This window comes from Mya arenaria, chromosome 3, assembly GCF_026914265.1.
Source record: "Mya arenaria isolate MELC-2E11 chromosome 3, ASM2691426v1".
NCBI classification, from domain to species: Eukaryota; Metazoa; Mollusca; class Bivalvia; order Myida; family Myidae; genus Mya; species Mya arenaria.
Window position 1 is genome coordinate 28,413,224 of NC_069124.1, and position 20,987 is coordinate 28,434,210.

The 20,987-nt window shown below is 37.1% G+C and overlaps 1 protein-coding gene across 1 annotated transcript; it reads left to right on the plus strand.

Annotated features, from left to right (window-relative positions):
* The first annotated feature begins 1,072 nt into the window (after nt 1-1,072).
* LOC128227613 (medium-chain acyl-CoA ligase ACSF2, mitochondrial-like) lies at nt 1,073-15,809 on the plus strand. The gene is made up of 15 exons (XM_052938315.1): nt 1,073-1,306; nt 3,092-3,269; nt 3,511-3,639; nt 4,610-4,663; nt 5,205-5,323; nt 6,640-6,687; nt 7,446-7,563; nt 8,161-8,256; nt 8,596-8,744; nt 9,519-9,687; nt 10,233-10,340; nt 10,974-11,122; nt 12,485-12,626; nt 13,016-13,126; nt 14,019-15,809. Exons 1-15 carry the CDS (start codon nt 1,203-1,205, stop codon nt 14,148-14,150), a joined length of 1,806 nt encoding a protein of 601 aa, XP_052794275.1. The 5' UTR covers nt 1,073-1,202; the 3' UTR covers nt 14,151-15,809.
* The last annotated feature ends 5,178 nt before the right edge of the window (nt 15,810-20,987 follow it).

The window sequence follows — 20,987 nt, forward strand, 5'->3', positions numbered from 1 at the left end:
AGTCATGTATTTTTTTTTTTTTGTTTTTTTTTTTTTGTTTTTTTTTGTTGTTCATTTTTAAGATGGGGGTGGGGGTATTCAACGGAGCTGCCGCCTGTTTGGAAAGCCGATACATACAAGGTCGAAAAGCCAGGAAGGTTTCCTATCAGCCTCATAGAACAAGCATTATATTTTTCTGTGGGGTGAGCGAAAGAGAAAGAAACATGCATGTATTTCAAATAGAAAAAAACATCATTTTTAAAAAAATAATTAAAAAAATAATTAAAATGAATAATAATAATAATAATAATAATAATAATAATAATAATAATAATAATTAAAAATAATAATAATAATAACAATAATAAAAAAAATATAATAATAACAATAATAATAAAATAATGATAACAATAATAATCAAACAATGGCATTTGTACAATTACATGAGTGATGACCCCTAGCTTATTTCCGCAGAAGACTTTACGAAATTGCTGATCGCAAATAAATTGTTATGAGTCATGCCAAAAACAGGCGTATCGTTTCGGTGATGTTTTGATGTTATTTCTGTTTGATTTCCTTTCCCAAAAAATTCAGCATTCAATTTTTTCGAAAAACGAAGACCCCATTGTAAGTTTGTAACATTTGTTACTCCCTGCACACATGTTGTCAGCGTGTTTCCTGGATTAAACCGGTTGCTGTAGGTGTTGTTATAGCTGTCAGATTCTACGTAATGTTACGTGATGGTGATAACCATCGATCAACACTTACGCTGTCTTAAGGGCTTTAAATAAATATTGTGCATACTGACTGACATTCTTATGTATTTCCAAACAAATATCAACTTTCAACAATTTAAATGTTTACAAGAAAAGCGTAAAAGCACAAACTTGCCGCTAATATGTAATATGTTGGTTTATTTATAAAACAGCATCCACTTGTGTTAAAGTTTTAAGTTATTATACTTTTATTATTCATCCTTCATCATCATCATCATCATCATCATCATCATCATCATCATCATCATCATCATCATCACCCCCGCCACCACCACCACCACCATCACCACCACCACGTACAATCACCACCACAATCACCACCATCATCATCATGTCAACTCATTTTTATCACAATTAAATCTAGTAACTGGTCACTGGTAATTGGTCGCTTTCGCTGCCTTTCGCATGATAAGTTACGCGTGTATATTTCACTGAGGTGATTATCATATGATATATGTGGGGAAATGGTGTAATTTAACAACAATGAGGATTTTAGCAAGACTAACAAACATCATAGCCTTACGACGTAGACTTCCTGTTGCACAATTCAGGTAAGATTATGCAAATGATAATGCAAATAAATGTTACAATGGAAACTATTTGGAATTGGGTTATACATGTATTATATTGTCTTGACAAATATCTAGCATTTATCTTAAGGTATTTTAAGAATGCGTTTTTACATTCTTAAAATTTTTATTTAAAGGTTATTGACCACCAATAGCCCCAGATGAAAGATCTATTGAAAACAATATACCGAATTAGAACTGCAACAAATCTCAATGTTTACGTTATAGTGTATATTAAGTAGGTCATCAACTACCTAGGGAAAGTGTACGCGGAAAACAGGTATCAAGGGCAGTAATGTCAGGTGCGTCCATGCTTCCCGGTTCATTGTTTTGATTGGAAAACGTCCTCGTTTCGATGAGTATTACCACTGTTTACTATATGGTCCAACGATAATTTTTAGAAACGACCTTGTGCACCGAATGAAGAGCATTTGCTCGTTTACGAAAACGCTTGTTTTAGATCAAAATAAAGTCTGTATTAAAATATCTCGTGAAAACAATGCACGTTCTTACTAGGCTTCCCGACTCACTCAATGCATTTTTGCTTCAAAACAACTGTTTAAAACCGTTCTCTTGCGTACAAACCCCACCCGATGCTTTGTTTTGGACAATAACAGTATTGCTATTGTTTTCCGAATGCAGACAGCCATTTTTGGAGTTAAATCGGCCCATTTACGAAAATGCTTAGTACTCTATGTGAAAAGTAAATGAGAAAAAACAACAACATAATTTTATGGCATTTTATGGTATACTCTGACCTAACTTTAAACTGCGAAACATCGAATAGAACAAAGCATTTACTCTGTTATCCGCAAATATGAAAGGGGATAAAAGCCGTAAACGCGCTGGCACAATGTTTAATACCGGACATGTTCCTTGGAATAAGGGTATGAAGTTTAATTGTACCGACTGTACAGGACTAACGCAGCTGTCGCCTTCTTCAAGAATAACCTCAGAAAATCTCCGGTTGATGTCCAGTGCAGGTAAAGATGGGGTCGCAGAAGGGTCAACACTCGCAACGAAGGGCAGGTAACTATAGTCCTGAGCCATGTACATTGTTTTCTCGTTTACAACAGGCATCTACAGTACCCAGCATGTGAACCCGGAACAGTTCAAAAAGGGCATAGAAGGGCCTTTATGCGGTGTCCACTGCAGCACTTAACACATAGGGACGATTTTTCAGAACTTTGTTAAAGTTTACAATGTTAGTGTGTGATTGTTTTCACCCTTTTTATCACGAGCAGGACGCGCTAAATCGTCTTTTGGAACATCTCAGCCTCGGATGTATATGGACCGTTTACAATGTCAGATATCTTTACATATAACTACGCTGCAAGTAGATCGCGTAGTAATTTCAATTTGGCAGTTAAACTTAATAACTTTACTCTTGGGGGTCTTAATAATTTATGCAATTATACACTTCTCTAAACACTATTGTTAATTAATATACTCGTATTGTGAATAATTTTACGAACTTCTACTTCTGATGTACCGGAACACATCCGAGGTTGTTTTCGATGGAATAAGTCCGAGGCATTCCGAATTAGCAACACATAGGGCACAGGGAACGTTCCATTCAGCGGCTTCACACTACCTAAATCTACATGGCTCGATGTTTTGTTTTCTTTATTTGTAAGGCAGCACACACATGTAGCCTGATGTAGGATGCCACATTTGCGCGGTACAGTTACACGGAGAGCGTTCCCGCGGTACCAAAGTGATCCCCATCTATTAAAGCGCTTAGCATTTTTTGTTTCTCCTTTTCAGCACAAGTAGCAAGCGTCATGCGCAGTTCAGCTATACACAGGGCGCGGGGACAGTCCCACTCCGCGGCGTCACAGTGGGCCGCCTGCTGCAGGAACAGACGGAAAAGACGCCAGACAGGGAGGCTGTAGTGTTCCCCGCTGTCGGTGTTCGAAAAACCTTTGCACAACTGCTGGAAGAGGTACACGGATTTGTATTTGAATGATTTGAGGTTTGTATAGTTTGCCAAACTTAAACAGATATTGACCTCCGCATGCGCACCGTCAGATTTTGAATTTTGAAATAGGATAACATTATTTTTCTTGTGTTGGGTTTATATTATCGGGGGCAAGGAAATTGTTGTAAAACAACTTAGGCCTGAAAAAACTACCCTCTCCCCACAAGCTCCATATTGTAGTGATATTTGCGTGTGCTCTTTTCAGAGTGACCGGTTGGCAGCGGGCCTGCTATCCTTGGGTCTAAAAAAGGGGGACCGCCTCGGAATCTGGGGACCAAACACGCCGGAGTGGGTTCTTGCTCAATACGCCACGGCTAGGGCCGGTATTATTCTAGTAAGAATTTTAATATATTAACATGGTATTTTTTCCTGAAAATGTTTGCCTTTTGGTTGATAGCATGTAATTGTTTTACGATTGATGAAGCGCATCGTTTTTCTTCATTCAAATTCCATACATGTGTACGCGTGATCGTCACATGTTTTGTATAAACATATAAAATTAAAACTTGTATGCTTGTATTTTTTTCATTTGTTGAACTAAAGGTAGTATACGTATTTTCCGTGGCCTAGTGGTTTAAGCGTCCACATACGGAGCGGAAGATCGTAGGGTTCGAATCTCACACGGGACTTATTCTGACATGGCCGGTTGCGCCTGGCATATGGGAAAGTAACTGGGGTAAATATGTTCACGAATGTAGGTGTCTCATAAGCCCAATGGGCTGGCTTTTAACTGAGATGGGTGATACTGCACAAACATTTTACATATAACCATATTCTAATGTAAGTATTCTGGTTTTGCTTTCTTATGGGATGTGATTTTAATGGTTTGGTCGTGATAAAGCTAGTGTGATGCGTGTGTGATATGCTTGTGGTGTTTGTATATGTGTTTCTCTATTCCATTGTCGTGTGGGCACACGCCCTGTGCCTCTAAGTTAATGTTATAGTTAGATGACATGAAGTAAATTCTAAATGATTAAGAACGGGCGGAGTGAGCGTAGCGAATGATTAAGTATACTACTAAAGGATTGCGTAACTGAATTTTATTGGCTGAAAATGTAGGTTATGTTCTTGGCAGGTTTCATTTTCAATTTTCAGCTACTTACTTTTTTTATTGTTTTATAGACTAAGTAGTAAGTACTACTCTGTCTAAAAGTAAAATCCATAAATTTAGCTTCAAAATGTACACTATGCATGGCAGATGAAACAAGGTATTTCCAGTTTATACTAGTTTTAATATATCTATTCCATTGCATATTTCTTGGTGACATATGGTTACATAATTATACTCGTGTTTTTTTTTTCAGGTGAATATCAATCCGCTGTATCGCAGCTTTGAGTTGGAGCATGTACTTCAAATGGTGCGTACACGAACGGCGACAAACAAATGTTCCAATGTGTCTTTGTGTGAGACGGACAAAATCCCCTCCAATTGTTTGTATTGGCGAACAAAGCCCCTTCGTATGACATTCCACTTGTTTTGTCATGTTGGAAGATAATTTACCAAACATAAACCATATACTGTTTAATATTGAATTTTAGAACATTTAAAAAAAATCCATTTCACAAACAACATACATGTATTTAATAAGTTTAGTTTTTAAGCACGGAGGAATTGTGTTCGTCTATGCGAGAAAAACGATTGGTGGGGGATATTTTTTTAATTAAGCTAATTAGTAATTACTTATAGGGCATTTTATAAAACAAATTGCTATTTTTTTGTTATATTGGCAATATGGAATACAGCGTAATTTCGACCCCGTTTAGTTCAGATTGGAAGGCTTTGAAAAGAACTTGATGTCTTTTTTTCACAAAATTCTTTTTATCATGTTCAGACATATTGTCTACACTTTCTTCAGCTTATACCGTTACCACATAGATGTGTTATGTTTTCTGAATTAGGTGGAGTGTAAAGCGATTATTTCTGACGTGCGTTTCAAGGACCAAGATTACTACGACATCCTGTTTCAACTTATACCGGAAATGGCTTCACAGAAACCGGGGAACCTCCGCAGTCATATGTAGGTATTGCGGGTTCTTTAAAGGTGCGCTTTCACAGAGTTACCGTTTTGACAACTTTTTATTTATGTCTTAGAATGAGCCAATTTTTGCGTAAATATCTGAAAATTAGTGATAAAAGACTTCTGTCAAAAGATCAGATAGCAGATTTTCATATTTCCGTCCAAATATTAATGTTTTATGGCTAAAAGTGTTACTCACAAAAAATGCATAAAATATCAATTTTTGAACTTAAATGTACAAATCTGCGATCATTTTTTTGTCAGCAGTCTTATATGACTGGTTTCCATGCATGCTCACATAAATTGACTCGTTCGAAGACACGGGGCTTGGCACATTGTGCTAATTTCGACTACTTTTTCCCACAGTGATTTGATAGCAATGAACTCCTGGTTTGGTGTCATATGACCAGTACAAAGTTTAGTGACATTTAACCTGAAATATGTTTTTCTTCTTCAGATTTATCAAAGAGTTCACTACTCCCAACTATCTTAAATATCAAAGACCACTGACCATTTCTTAAGGTCACTCTAGTGAAATTAGAGTTGAATATAATAGTTGATTATGATGTTGGTTTAAACAATATTTATTGTATATAAGTACTTGAAGCAGACATAAATTACATTCATGATAAGTAAGGATTTTCGACTATTGTTTCCCCATCTTATTTGTAAAATAAAGGTCACTGGCACGTTCTTGATTTTCTTAATGAAATCTAGAGTAAAGTATGATTAATTTTTATGTTGGTTAAAATAATTTTCATTTTATGTACTTAAAGTCATACATTACATACATGATAAGTAAAGATTGAGGAACTGAGAGCTAATATGTATACCTCTCTCCTTTTTTATGTTCGAAGTAGTTTTACCGTCAAAACAGAATTACAATACATACCCAGTCTGCTATTCGATTCATTTCATGAGCGTCCTATGGTCATAGTACCTTTCATATGGAATATTAATATGCTGTAGGGGCGGTTTTAGGACTTCGCGTTAGGGCGCACTTTGGGAGCGGAACCAATAAAGTACCCCCTCCATTCCCAAAGAATACGAACACTTTATGGCTTAATTGGTAAATTAGGGATTGAGGTTGCACCGAAGGAAATATTTAACCGTTTGAGTCTGTTATAATGTATTAAAGTGCACAAATTTCGCATCGTTTCTCGAATATTGACATAGAAAAAGTAAAATTGAACAATTTTAGAGGGTGTTCGCCCTGGGTACGCCCCCGTCAAAATCCGCTATTGTGCTGTTTTGTGCAACTTTGTCATGGATAGTCTGATTGGTATATAATTTTAATGATATCCATTTTATTTCAGCCTTCCAAGCCTCAAACATGTGATAATGATGGGGGACGATGACCACCCGTAAGTGATTCTCAGTATAATTCTTCTGCAAAAATCGAAGGCGCAGTCCAAACTGCTGTAAAGACATGATTGTTTTTACTTTAATTTGAAGTTCCTTGAAAACACTTAATGTTGCAATGTATTATACAAACCGTCATCGTTATTCCCGACATGCCACGATGGTTAAGGTTAAGTTAAACAAACTTCGTCGATCCGCTCCGAAGAGGGTATTGTCGGGACTCCATGTGGTGAAACGATAGCTATTATGTCTCTAGCCAAAATACTCATTCATCAGAGGATTAATAATGATAAATCTAAATTTTGTACGCATAGCATCACATCCCTGGTGTACGAGAATAGCAGCCAATTGGGCCTCGACTTAGACCAGCGGGGCAGCCTTTCATTGCTGCGCTGTGGAACTATGGGACTATTCAAACTGTGTAAATCGCGGTTTCAAGGCACACGTTTGAAGCATCAAAATTACTTATTTGGGATAAATTTACGACCGGGGTGAATTCATCTCTTCGGCGTGAAATTTCAACTTCAATTCACACAGGGGATGGAGGAGGGGGGGGGGGGGGGTGGAGGGAGCGTGAAGTGGTCGAGCCATAGGCAGACATATAGACGCGGACACATCACCACAAATTCCAATAGACAAAGAAGAAGTTCATCTCGAACGATATTTTGTTGTTGTCTTTCAATGGTTGGTGATCGTCCTGGTGGGGAAGTATTATTAGAAAGTTTTGGATACAAATATATTTATCATTTTCTCCCTGCAGTGGTACTTGGAAGTTTTCTGACGTCATGTCGGCCGGAAGTGACGAACAGAGGCGTTCTATAGTTGACTTGCAAGATCGTCTGCAGTTTGACGAGGCCATTAACATTCAATTTACGTCGGTAATAGTCGACGTTTTAAATATTTTCATTTATTTAAAATCACGACTATAAATGTAAATCAGATGTTTGAAAGTTCATGAACATACACCTTTTTTATAACTCACTTATGGATTTAAAGAGGCGCATCCGGCACCCATTTTCTATCCAAGTCAAATTTTGATATATCAAAATGCATCATTTTAGATTACAACTAACTGGCGGGTCAAGGGGAGGCTACCTGGCGCGCACCCCCTTACCTTAAATCGACCAAGTTTACTTTTAATTTCAATATAGAAGAATTAAATTCTTGGGGGAGGACCCCCAAACCCCATAACAATCCCTTTAAACCATTACAATTTCGGTTTGGGGGGAGTGGCGCAGGTAAGAAGGTTACGCCCCCAAGTAACGTCCCCTCAAAAATCAAACTCTTGATCTGCCCCTGCAACTTGCCAAATTTATAGCACGTTTTGAACGTATGCCTTTAGCTTCTAAGGGGAGGCGCACATGTCTTAAATTGCATACCCATGTTACCCAGATTAAAACAATGACAAATATTTAGACTTTCTTTATCTTTTCTGTTATAAAGCTAAGTTTTCTTTTTTCTCTTCTGATATTTAGGGCACCACTGGGTTTCCGAAGGGCGCAACATTATCACACCACAACATCGTAAACAACGCCTACTTTACAGGCCAGATTCTCGACTATCACAACAGGGTACGTACGTCCTTAAGGTGAATATTTCATTTAAATAAGTTACCAACTTCCGATTATCTAAACTATTTTGTATCATACTACATGTACCTTGTATTGGGAAGGACAGAGTATAGCACCTCCTTTAAGACAAATGTACTTCATTATTTAACGTATGAAAGCTTTAGCGAATTGAAAGCAACGTTCTCAGACTCAGCTTTTTTCATTTTATATACCAATCGGAACATCTCGGCCATTATCCAACATAAATGAAGATGTCTATTTCGAAGCTTGCCGGAGATTGCCGAGTAGTAACGGTTATATAATATATTATATTATAAACCTCTGTTCTGTTGCCACCAGGAGACCCGGATCTGTATCCCAGTACCACTTTACCACTGTTTCGGAATGGTCATAGGAAGCCTTATGATGCCAAACCATGGAGCTACTTGTGTGTTCCCCAGCCCCGGATTTGACCCCTCGACAGCCCTTAAAGCTGTACAGGATGAAAGGTCAGCTCTAGTATTTTTCGCAAACTCCACGCAGAGTTACTACCCTTACAGTACAGTAAGCACTACCACAATGCAAATCACATGATCATGGATATATATCACGTGATACATTTTTTATAATAAAGCTTATGTATATAAGTTCCATGTATACTAGCTTATGGTGGCACAAATCTATTCTACTTGTCATAGTTGAGCGGCAATAGGCAGACCAGTAAAAATGCACTTTTACTCCCAGATAAGAGTTACCACAATTAATAATATTGTTTTGATATTCCAAAAAGGATGAATAAATGTCAAAAACAATGGTTCTTAAGACGGATACCGAGTTTAATTAGAAAGAAATTAGCATATAACTCGGTATTTCTACATTATGAGACTATAGTAGACCACAGTAAATATTTTAGCATTCACCAATCATTTAATTTTTTTCCTATATATTTGCTTTGTGCTATTAAATACACGGTTACAATCTTGTTATCAGTTATAAATATTTTCAATAAATGCATTATTTGGTAAGTAGTTAAAGGTTTATCAGTCAAAATTGATGTTTGTTATACATGTGTATGTATCGATTTTGAATAAGAGTGTCACTTTAATCACCCGCGAATGTCGAAGTTCTAGTACTAAATGATTGCCTATCTGAAATATCATTGGCTGAAAATGTAGGTTCTATTCTAAGGTGAATAACAAGAATGGCGAATTTGTTTTGTTTCATTGTCTTTGATTCACGCATGAATTAATTCTTGTATTTTTTCTCCATTCATATTTCTTCAGATGCACGTCCCTGTACGGCGTCCCGACGATGTTTATCGACATGTTGAACCACCCTGAGTTCCACAGTTTCGACCTGTCCACTCTATACACGGGGGTGATGGCGGGATCGCCATGCCCCATAGAAACAATGAGGCAGGTCATAGCCAAGATGCATATGGACCAAGTCACGGTGAGTGTTGGTTTTTTATGGTCTAAACGGCCTACCTTATCACGAATAAAGGCCAAGACAATACGGCCTAGATCGATTTCCTATCCGTTAGTACCGAACTGCCCCGAACGCTGTTTTAAAATAATAGTCAAACAATTGTGTTGCTTTCACACTTGATACAAAATGACGAACGAAGCACAAAGATGGTGTCATTCTTATTCATGTACAACCGAATACTGCGTGCAATAGCATGCATGTTGTCCGATCAACGTAGTGGTCAGCGCATTCCCCTCTCACCAAGGCGACCCGGGTTCGATTCCCGGCCTGAGCGCATGTGAGTTTGGGTGGTTGTTGCCAAGCAGGACAAGTGGGTTTTCTACTGGTTTTCGGGTTTTCCCTAACAACAAAAACACACTCTCGCGCAACATCGTGCCATCGAGAGTGACTAAGTTCAAGTTAATCTAACTTTCTTCGCAATCGTTGATAAATTAATATAACGTGCTCTACGCCGGGATTTTCTTATAGTTTGACGGATATATTACTACATTCTATTTTGATATTTGAAGGTATGTTATGGGACGACAGAAAACAGTCCCGTGACGTTCCAGAGTCATCGAGATGACGTCATTGAGAAGCGTGTGTCCACCGTCGGTCACGCTCACCCCCATGTCGAGGTAACGTTAGTAGTTTTAAATTTATCTTCTTAAAAAATGTACGCTTTGATGAATCAACCATATCGAAAATTACTGCTTTTCAGTGATTCAGTTTTAAATCAGCGGTTTATACGACATTTGTGATCTGAAAGAATACCAAACAGTCAAACCCCGTTGGTTCGAATTCGCTTGGCTCCAAGTCCTCGATGGCACTAACTTGATGTAAAGGACCGATTTATTAGAAACTGAATGAAAGCATTATCGCTTGGCTCGACATTTCCGAGGCTCGAGGTATTTTCGTCGGTCCCTGGGAGTTCGAGCCAACGGGGTTCGACTGTATAAAACAGACAGCTGTAGAGACAAGCTAGCTTTACAATTACGTTTACCAGGTGTTTTTAGGCACAAGGTCAAAGCCCAAAAGACACAAAACGAGAGACATATTATGTATTAACCTTCCGCAGAAAACACCACAGACATACCACACGTGCATACAAATATATATAATAACAGCTGATGGAGTTACCGCCTTGGGCGGCCGGTAATAAGTGAAACATGAGTTCAGTGGGGGGGGGGTTAAACTAGCACCCAACCTCACGCTTGCCCAAACATTTATTATAAAAGTAGGTTGTCAATCAACATTTGTTATTCTTACAGGCAAAGATCATCGACGACAATGGCGAAATTGTTCCCACAGGAACCCCAGGGGAGCTGTGTACGAGAGGGTACATTGTTATGCTAGGATACTGGGGTGACGAGGACAGGACAAAGGAGGCAATTCTGCCTGACAGATGGTACCTTACCGGGTAAGTAAGTTATGGTATAAGAGAGACCAGGGCCAGGTAGTGTCAGTGGAGAGGCTAGGGGAGTTACGTACCCGTGGGTACATGGTTGTGCTCGGCTTCGGTGCATGGGGGCAGAACAAGGGAGGCAATTCTCCCTGACCGATGGAATCTAACTGGACAAGTGAGTTGTGTTATGAAGGAGACCAGGGCCAGATAGTGCCAGTGGAGAGGCTAGGGGAGTTACGTACCCGTGGGTACATGGTTGTGCTCGGCTTCGGGGCATGGGGGCAGAACAAGGGAGGCAATTCTCCCTGACCGATGGAATCTAACTGGACAAGTGAGTTGTGTTATGAAGGAGACCAGGGCCAGATAGTGCCAGTGGGGAGGCCAGGAGAGTTACGTACCCGTGGGTACATGGTTGTGCTCGGCTTCGGGGCATACAAGGACACAACAAGGGAGGCAATTCTCCTTGACCGATGGAACCTTACTAGGCAAGTGAGTTGTGTTATAAAGGATACCAGGGCCAGATAGTGCCAGTGGGGAGGCAAGGGGAGTTACGTACCCGTGGGTACATGGTTGTGCCCGGCTTCGCGGCATACAAGGACAAAACAAGGGAGGCAATTCTGCCCGACATATGGTACCTTACCGGGTAAGTGAGTTGTGTTATAAAGGAGACCAGGGCCAGATAGTGCCAGTGGAGAGGCTAGGGGAGTTACGTACCCGTGGGTACATGGTTGTGCTCGACTTCGGTGCATGGGGGACAGGACAAGGAAGGCAATTCCCCCTGACCGATGAAACCTAATTGGGCAAGTGAGTTGTGTTTTTACTTTTAAAGGAGACCAGGGCAAGATAGGGCCTGCGGAGAGGCTAGGGGAGTTACGTTCCAATAGGTACATGGTTTTACCCGGCTTCTGAGCATGGGGGACAAGACAAGGGAAGTAAGTCAGGACAAGAGAGGCAATACTGCCGGATCGATATTGCCTTAACGTGTAATTCATCAATTGGCATTTATTTCAGATGTATATACTATTATATTATACTTACATTGGCGTATGGCATTAACTAACAAACGTTATTGGCAATGAGCGCTTTACAGAGACGAAAATTAAACCGCTGTATCTTTAAATGTTTTTGCAAAAGCTTTCGATTGCGTTTTAAACTGTGATGGCTCTTTAGTCATACTGTGTAATTTTAGATGTATCTAAATTGCAGGTACACTCTTGTTAGAAGCAATGTAACAGAATGTATAAAAACTTGTATTGAAATGGATGTATGTGAAATGCATAGTCTCCTGCCTGCCCCTTTTCTATTTTAAGGCAAATAGAAAGACATGTCAACAAAACATGATGAACTTTTTTGAATATTGTTTTTACGAATGTCTAGCGATCAGGCAGTTATGGACGAAGACGGGTTTGTGCGCATCACTGGGCGTATCAAAGACATGATTATCCGGGGTGGGGAAAACGTCTACCCCCTCGAGATAGAACAGATTCTCTACACTCACCCGAAAATACAGGATGTTCAGGTAATGGTGATGGACTTCAAGCAAATTTCAGGATCTAAAATTTTAGTGTTTTTTTTCCGACTCAGCCATTTTCAGGGTTAACGATTGCTGTTAAAGTCATTAAAGGCTGTTTCATATGATTATTATATAAAAGCATTGGACAATTTTGTTTTTATGTTTAGTGAAATAAAATTGATGTGCGGTTACGGAATGGTTACTAGATTAGATTTCAAGTAGATCTCTATGTTACAGTTGACGTTTTTGCTAGCAGTTTAGAATACAGGTTGTTATAATTTTAGTACGACGAAGTTGTGTGTTCTTGTTATTACTTTATCTATTTCAATCCTAGGTAATCTTAGGCAAATTTCTCAGTTTTGACTTTGATAACAATGAATGTTATTCATTGCAAGGTGGTCGGGGTGCCTGACAAGCGTCTTGGAGAGCAAATATGCGCCTGTGTGATACTGAAGGACAAACAAACCGCTACAGAGGAGGAAATTAAAGAGTTTTGCAAGGAAAAGGTGAGGTCGCTTTGGTTGTATATGTTAAAAATGTTCATGCCGAACTTCGTTTGAGAATGAAATTCAAGATCCCTTATAGCCGGATAGTACACTGCCTTTAAAAAGCGATGCCAAAACTGGCCTTAGTGTAGCTCAAAGTTCGTCAAGAAAAGCGTATCATCACAGTTCGGGAAAAAAGAGTTAATATTCTATTTATAGGGACTCGCTCAAGTTTTGTGAAATGCACTTTTTGTATGACGTAATCAAGGGTGGCAAATCATTAGGGGTGCTAAAACTAAGATGTTAACCCTTCGCGTATGTTGATATTCTTTGAAGTCCACGATTTTGAATAGCGTTAGTAACGCGTTTCATCAAAAGGATTTTAAGTTATCTTTGTGTTTGTGTATATCCTTGTGAGCGTATTGTAAATTGTTGTGAGTTTTCTAACCTTTTCCTTGACACTACCGGCATGGCTTTGTTCGCCACTAACACCAGAATTTGTGTTATACTTGTAAGTGTATTTATGTCTGCAATTTCGGTATCAACGAGTAAAATAATTATACTATAAGCGTTTTTAAAAAAAGTAATAAAATACGCCAAAAATGGCACAATTTCGGACTCGAAATTGGCAACAAATAAATGATAAATAAAATATATTTAATTCGCTTATGAGGGAGGGGCGTTAGTCAAAGGCTTTATACCCCAAAGCTACGCCCCCTCTAACGTCAAATCAAGGATCCGTCGCTGACAAATATTTTGTCAAACAATGATTATCTAAATAATTTTAATAACGTTTATTGTACTACTTCATATTTTCTGTAACAGAAATATATTTTCTAATTACAGGTTATCATTAGCCAAATTTGATTAATATTTGTGGTATTTTAATGACACTGTTGGTTGCTATTCCCAGGTCGCAAAGTTTAAGGTGCCCAAATACGTCCAATTTGTGAAGGAGTTTCCTTTGACCGTCACTGGCAAGGTGCAGAAATTTAAAATCAGGGAAGAGGCCACGAGATCGTTGGGGCTCCTGCATGTGACTTAACACGTGACAGAAAACACGTGACCGGAAATACCACTTCTACAGTGATGTCCATGCCACGTGGTGTCTACTAATGCAGTTTACAATGTTAAAATGCCTGTTTCTTTGACCGTGCTTGTAATGTGGATGCCTGTGTGACCTGTTTGAACGTTTGTGTCTTGTTACTTTAAGTTACAGTCGAAATTCGTTGGCTCGAAGTCACTTGGCTCGAAATCCTCGTTGGCTCGAACTGACTGTAAAGGGCCGATTTCTTTATACTGAATTTCAGCATTCTCGCTTTTCTCGAAATTTCCTAGGCTTGAAGTATTTCCTCGGGTCCTTGTTCGAGCCAACGGGGTTCGACTGTTTAGTTAAATGACACGAATTAAAATCTAAATGATTAAGAATCGGCGAAATGGACGTAGCGAACGAGCCCTTCCTAATCATTAAGATATAGTTCAGGTTATCTAACTGACCTAGAGTACAACCTTGTTGCCTGACAAATTGTCAACGCAATATCTGACGCAGGGAATGTGTATGGGATATGTGGCAGCTGGCGGACCTTCAAAGAAATTCTTAATGAGTAAGCCTTGTACTTAATGATTGCCTATCTGCAAATTCACTGGTTCTTAAATTAATGTACGTTGTATCATAAGCAGGATTTGTATTGGAATTTATGACTACCGGACCTGTAACTGCATTTTTAACTATTTTTTATATATGTGTGAAAGTTTTTTTTCCATATATTACTTTGTATTAATATACATTAATGTTTGTGAAATTTACTACGATCTCCATGAGTTTATCAGTCCCAAAAAACATTGAATTACTCGCAGCATTAAACGTTTATTTTACAGATTTTAGATTTAACAAGAAACGGTGTACACACTTTATGTAATGGTTAAAGGTTATAAGAACGCATTTACATACCAAATTTAATTGGGACCCTCGTCCCATTTATTTGGTAAATGCATGCTTATAACCATTAACCAGCTTAGTGTTCGGAATTATATTTTGTCTAACTGACCCAGCCTCTGTTTAAATCTACTTACGGTTGACTACTGATGTACCAAAAAAATGCATATTTGGAAAATACTGCTATACAATTAGACAACATATAATTTCGAACACTTAATGTTGTGTTTTTTGATTGTTACTGTTTATTGTTTGTATATGTACATCATTATTAAATTTTGTAATGCGTGTTTTTGTGCGTACGATGTTTGTATGATTTGTCATGTATGATTTGATTTCTGTTATGACAATCTTGAAACTTGACTGATCTATTTTACCACTTCACATGCAATATATTTTTTTCACAATTTTTATCTTTAATTGCCATATTTTTGTCATACAAAATAATCAATTATATTATATTAGAAAACTTCATCGTGTTGTTTTCTTCTTTATCTGCAAATGGCACGATTACCAGTTCACAAATTCTTTAAAAAATATGTCCTTTCAACCTTGTTTTATCCCTATATCAAAGATGTATTTTTTTGTTGTAATCAAATGTGAAATGTTTCTGAAAAAAATGGAGAAAAAAAAATGAAATTCGTTATGTACATAAAAAACTAACAAGTATACATAGAAGAGAACATAAGCAACAATAAAAGTTTCTGTGGGCAACATGGCCCTGTTGCAGTAATATATGTAGACCTTACGCCACTGGCACCGGATTTTCATTTGTTAAAATGAAAGAAATCTAATAAAAATGAAAACAAAATATTTTTGTTACATATGCACTTTGTGCTGTATATTATACTTACATATTTTGTTTGAAGCGATTTGGGTGATATTATGGTAATCCATCCATCATTAATACAAAATATGCTATTGGCCAAGTTTCAATATGTTATCTTTGACTATTTTTAAAGTTTTCACCGACAGTTTTGTATCTAGACATTATGTTATTTAAGAAACAACTAAATACAATTGCTGTGTAATAGTTAGTTTACATGAATTATATCTAAATGATTAAAAATAAGAGGAAAGAGCGTAGCGAAAAAGCCCTTCTCTATCATTATGATTTTAATTCAGGTCATCTAGCTGTCTTAGAATACAACCTCATAGGTTGACACATTGTCAACGCAAAATCTGACGCAGGGATTGTGTATCGGATGAGTGGCAGGAGGCGGACGTTAAGACACCGGAGAAAGTTGTAATTCTTAATGACTTAGCTTAGTACTTAATGATTGCCTATCTGCGATTTCATTGGCTGTAAATGTAGGTTGTATTCTAACTGCAATTTCATTGGCTGTAAATGTAGTTTGTATTCTAACTGCAATTTCATTGGCTGTAAATGTAGTTTGTATTCTAACTGCAATTTCATTGGCTGTAAATGTAGGTTGTATTCTAACTGCAATTTTATTGGCTGTAAATGTAGGTTGTATTCTAACTGCAATTTCATTGGCTGTAAATGTAGGTTGTATTCTAACTGCAATTTCATTGGCTGTAAATGTAGGTCGTATTCTAACTGCAATTTCATTGGCTGTAAATGTAGGTTGTATTCTAACTGCAATTTCATTGGCTGTAAATGTAGGTTGTATTCTAACTGCAATTTCATTGGCTGTAAATGTAGGTTGTATTCTAACTGCAATTTCATTGGCTGTAAATGTAAGTTGTATTCTAACTGCAATTTCATTGGCTGTAAATGTAGTTTGTATTCTAACTGCAATTTCATTGGCTGTAAATATAGGTTGTATTTTAACTGCAATTTCATTGGCTGTAAATGTAGTTTGTATTCTAACTGCAATTTCATTGGCTGTAAATGTAGTTTGTATTCTAACTGCAATTTCATTGGCTGTAAATGTAGGCTGTATTCTAACTGCAATTTCATTGGCTGTAAATGTAGGCTGTATTCTAACTGCAATTTCATTGGCTGTAAATGTAGTATTTTCTTTTGTTTTATTACCTCCCTTTAGTATATCATATTATATTAGCGTCATTATGGTGTTATTTAAAAATGTAATTCATTCAAAATAACATGATGGTTAATCAACATAAATTTAATATTGAAATATTGTACAAAGAACTTAATGACATACAGTACATTATTTAGAACACTCAGTGCATTCTTGTTAAAATTCATAACGAACTGAGAAAGAATTTTGTATCGTCCCTATATCGAAGACCCGTAGCGATGACAAACCATTGCGAGATAACGAGTAATTTAACATTACAAAAAGACGGAAGTTGTACCAGGACATTCAAATTAACTATGTTTTGTGACCCGAGCAAAATAATAACAACACAATATTTGATAAACACAACGCAGCAGTTTTGAGCCATCGGCACTTTGATTTTCATGAAAAAATCTTATCAACTCAATGATGACGTATACATCGCCGAATGAACATGGCTTGACGTCTATCTCTGTAAATTTGCTTTATCAAGCACTCGTCTTATTGCGATTTTGACAAATTATATTAACTTTTTTGGACTCTATTACTTCCCTTTGATTTCATATTGAGCAAATGTACTCATTTTTAGAAATGCGAAACATATTTTACCAAATGCAACTTATCCTGTTATTTTGCTATATCTATATTTAAAAAAAATGTTTTATGCAGAGATATGATTTCAAATTATATATATCATCTTGTAACACATGAATACATTCCTAGGTAGAAACCAGTACTTTAACGAAATTGCACAGGGGCGGGTCTCCCGTCCAGTAATTCTGGGCCCTGTGCTAAATTTCTTAGCTCACTGCTAAACGCAGTGAAATAAACAAACCCAAGTCTTAACAAGGTTAGCTTCTTCATTAAATTTGTTCAAGACGTGAACTTTATACTTCACTTGATACAGATGATCTACTATCATATCAATCACATGTTTTACTCTTTAACAAATTCCACGGCGACCCGGGTTCGATTCCCAGCCTGGGCGCATGTGAGTTTAGTCAGTGGTGACCAAACCGGACAAATGGGTGTTCTCCAGGTACTCCGGTTTCCCCCACAACACAAGACCACACTCTTGAGCATCATTGTGTCAACAAGAGTAACTTAGTAGTATTAAAGCTGCACTCTCACAGAGCTTTCGTTTTTCCAACTTTTTTTATTTTTTGTCTTGGAATTAGCAAATGTTTTCGTAAATATCTGCTAAGAAGTGATGAAAGACTGCTGACAATAGATCAGATCGCAGATTTTCATATTTCCATTCCAAAATTAATGTTTTGTGGCAACGGTTTAAAAAAAATGCATAAAACATCAATTTCGGGACGGAAATATGAAAAGCTGCGATCTGATCTTTTGTCAGCAGTCTCTTATCACTGGTTTGCAGATATTTACGCAAAAATTTGCTCGTTCGAAGATAAATATATAAATGTTAGAAACGGTAAATCTGTGAGAGTGCAGCTTTAAGCTATCATAACTTTCTTCACAATCGTTGTTAAGTATATAAAGTTTGAACTAAATGTTTAAATTAAATACTTTTGAGTACTATTACCGTATTGTGTGTATAATACTTCTTTGCTTAAGTGCGAATCATGCAGAGCGTATTGATGATACGATTTAAATCAGATTAACTGTCAACATTACTATTGCAAGAAAAATAACTACTGTAAGTGGAACACTTTATTAGCTCTTAGATTGACTTCCCTTCATCACGACGGGTAAACTTCACTCTTAGCTACTGGTTCAAGGGTATAATTTTACCGCCTCACGATTGCCTTCCTTAATTTCTATCATACATGGCTGTATGAGCGTAACGGAAATGGCCGTCGTTTTAGAGGTAAGTAATAGTACTTTATGGGACATTTACTTAAAAAATTGTGAAACGCATTTGTTAAAACAGAAGATATATTTAGGTTTTGAGGCACTTAAATTATAGTTTACATATGCAGTAAAAAAACGGATAGTTTTACGAACCGCAGTGTGACTTGAATTTTGGTAAATAAATGCAAATTTGACAATTACTACATTTATGTTGTAACAATGATCGAAGTCATTTCTCATAATTCCATTCACAAATTATACATTAATTATGCAATACAACAATTTGTACCTGATACTAGCGATACCTGTGGCGAGCATATTTTTGTACATTGAATTCTGCACACTTGAAAACAAACTCATAAATGTATATATATGTGCAAACAACATACCGGCATCTACTAATCCGGTAAAAGATTAACTAAACGATGGAATAAACTTTACGGAATTCCTTATCTTATCCGTCAATAAGCGAATACTTTCTTCATGCACGCGAAAAATTAGCACAGAAATGTTTCCCCATCTCTTTTCAACTGTTTCAGTGATCAAAGCGCACTTATTCTTATTTCCCATCGTCGAAGACTCAAAGCCTGGTGAAATTACGATATCATGGCACAACATCCACCGATGGAAAATAATACACACTGACGTCTCAGACGAAAAGAAAAAGGAAATATGGAAGCTCTGAAGACGGTTCACCACAGGACGTTGTATTCGAAATGAACTGCAGAAGCGATTGCCGCTCTCAAAAAGTGACAAGGATCATAGAGACAGGCGAGTCTCCGCTACATTTTCGCTATAACAGCATACAGACGGACATAAGGAACGGTACTGGGCGAGTACCTAAATCGGAACAGTACCTAAATATGGAACACCCATTATAAAAGTGTTTTTCCGATCGAGATCAGTTTATTTATGATTTTAATCAATAAAGAGGCTTGCTTCAGATAAAAGTTCCAAGGTACACGATTCTCTTGTAAGTCTTTCAAATACTGCGATCATTTTAAGTTGTTCATGTTCAAATGTCAATACATGGCATGCGGGGGAAAGACTTTATGCTTGCCACAATCACAGCATATTGGTACAGCCTGTACTTTACTGAAACCATAAAATTTTACTGACAAAAATGACATAAAAAGAAAAGCTGGAAATAACCTAAATTATTAATATACTTAAACAAAACATGGAGCAATAATTTTAAAAGAATACATAAAAATAAATAACAAATTAAAACTGTTCCATATTAAGGTACTCTGAGGACGAAAATGGCAGTCCTTGATTGTGCGGTTAATAAAGTAGTTTTCATGCAGATCGGTAGTATCTTGAAAAATACCATTTACATCAACCAATTGGTCTTGAATCCTAGTATGCTAATGGAACATTTTATAGTTGTGGTGCAAGTCTAACAAAAAATATTCCACAAATAGCGCTGAAAGTGTTCCGATTTAGGTACTCACCCAATAATATTCCAGAAGATCTCGCTACGAGCTTGCGTGAAAAAGGCGGCAAACTCAAACAGTCGAAGACGTCTGGTGCTTGTGACGAGTTCTAATGTATAGGCGCATGTATTTCATTCTGAATTGCTGTTGTATTTTAGACGATGAAGGTAATTGGTAACTCTAATCGTTTAATTTGAATTCAGCAAAGATGTGAATTTCACCCTAAAACAATAAAAATGCAAGTTAATGATTTTATTTTATAACTGTGATACATTAAAAATGATTTTATTTTATAACTGTGATACATTAAATCACTTACATTTAATGCAAATCACTCAAACGTAACGGACAATATGTAAACTCATATACCTCTTCGCTACAAAAATAAACTCTTTCTCGAGTTTTTATAATAGGGGCCTTCTATGTCAGAAACTGCCAAATTTAGTTTGTGCTATTCGGTAATAACAACATTTATATTTTATTTATATAATGGCAAGTATATTTTTGTTCAAAATTAAGGATTTTTATTTTAGGGAAACTTTAGAATTGCAAATTGTTATTATGAATTGACAATATATGTGACAAGTTTGTAGAACGATGTTATACTTACGAATGCGAAAACAATTCACACGTAATACACGAAAAAAAAACTACATTCGGTAGTGAGCTCATTTCAATTTCAAAATTTAAATATCCAATTAAGTTTA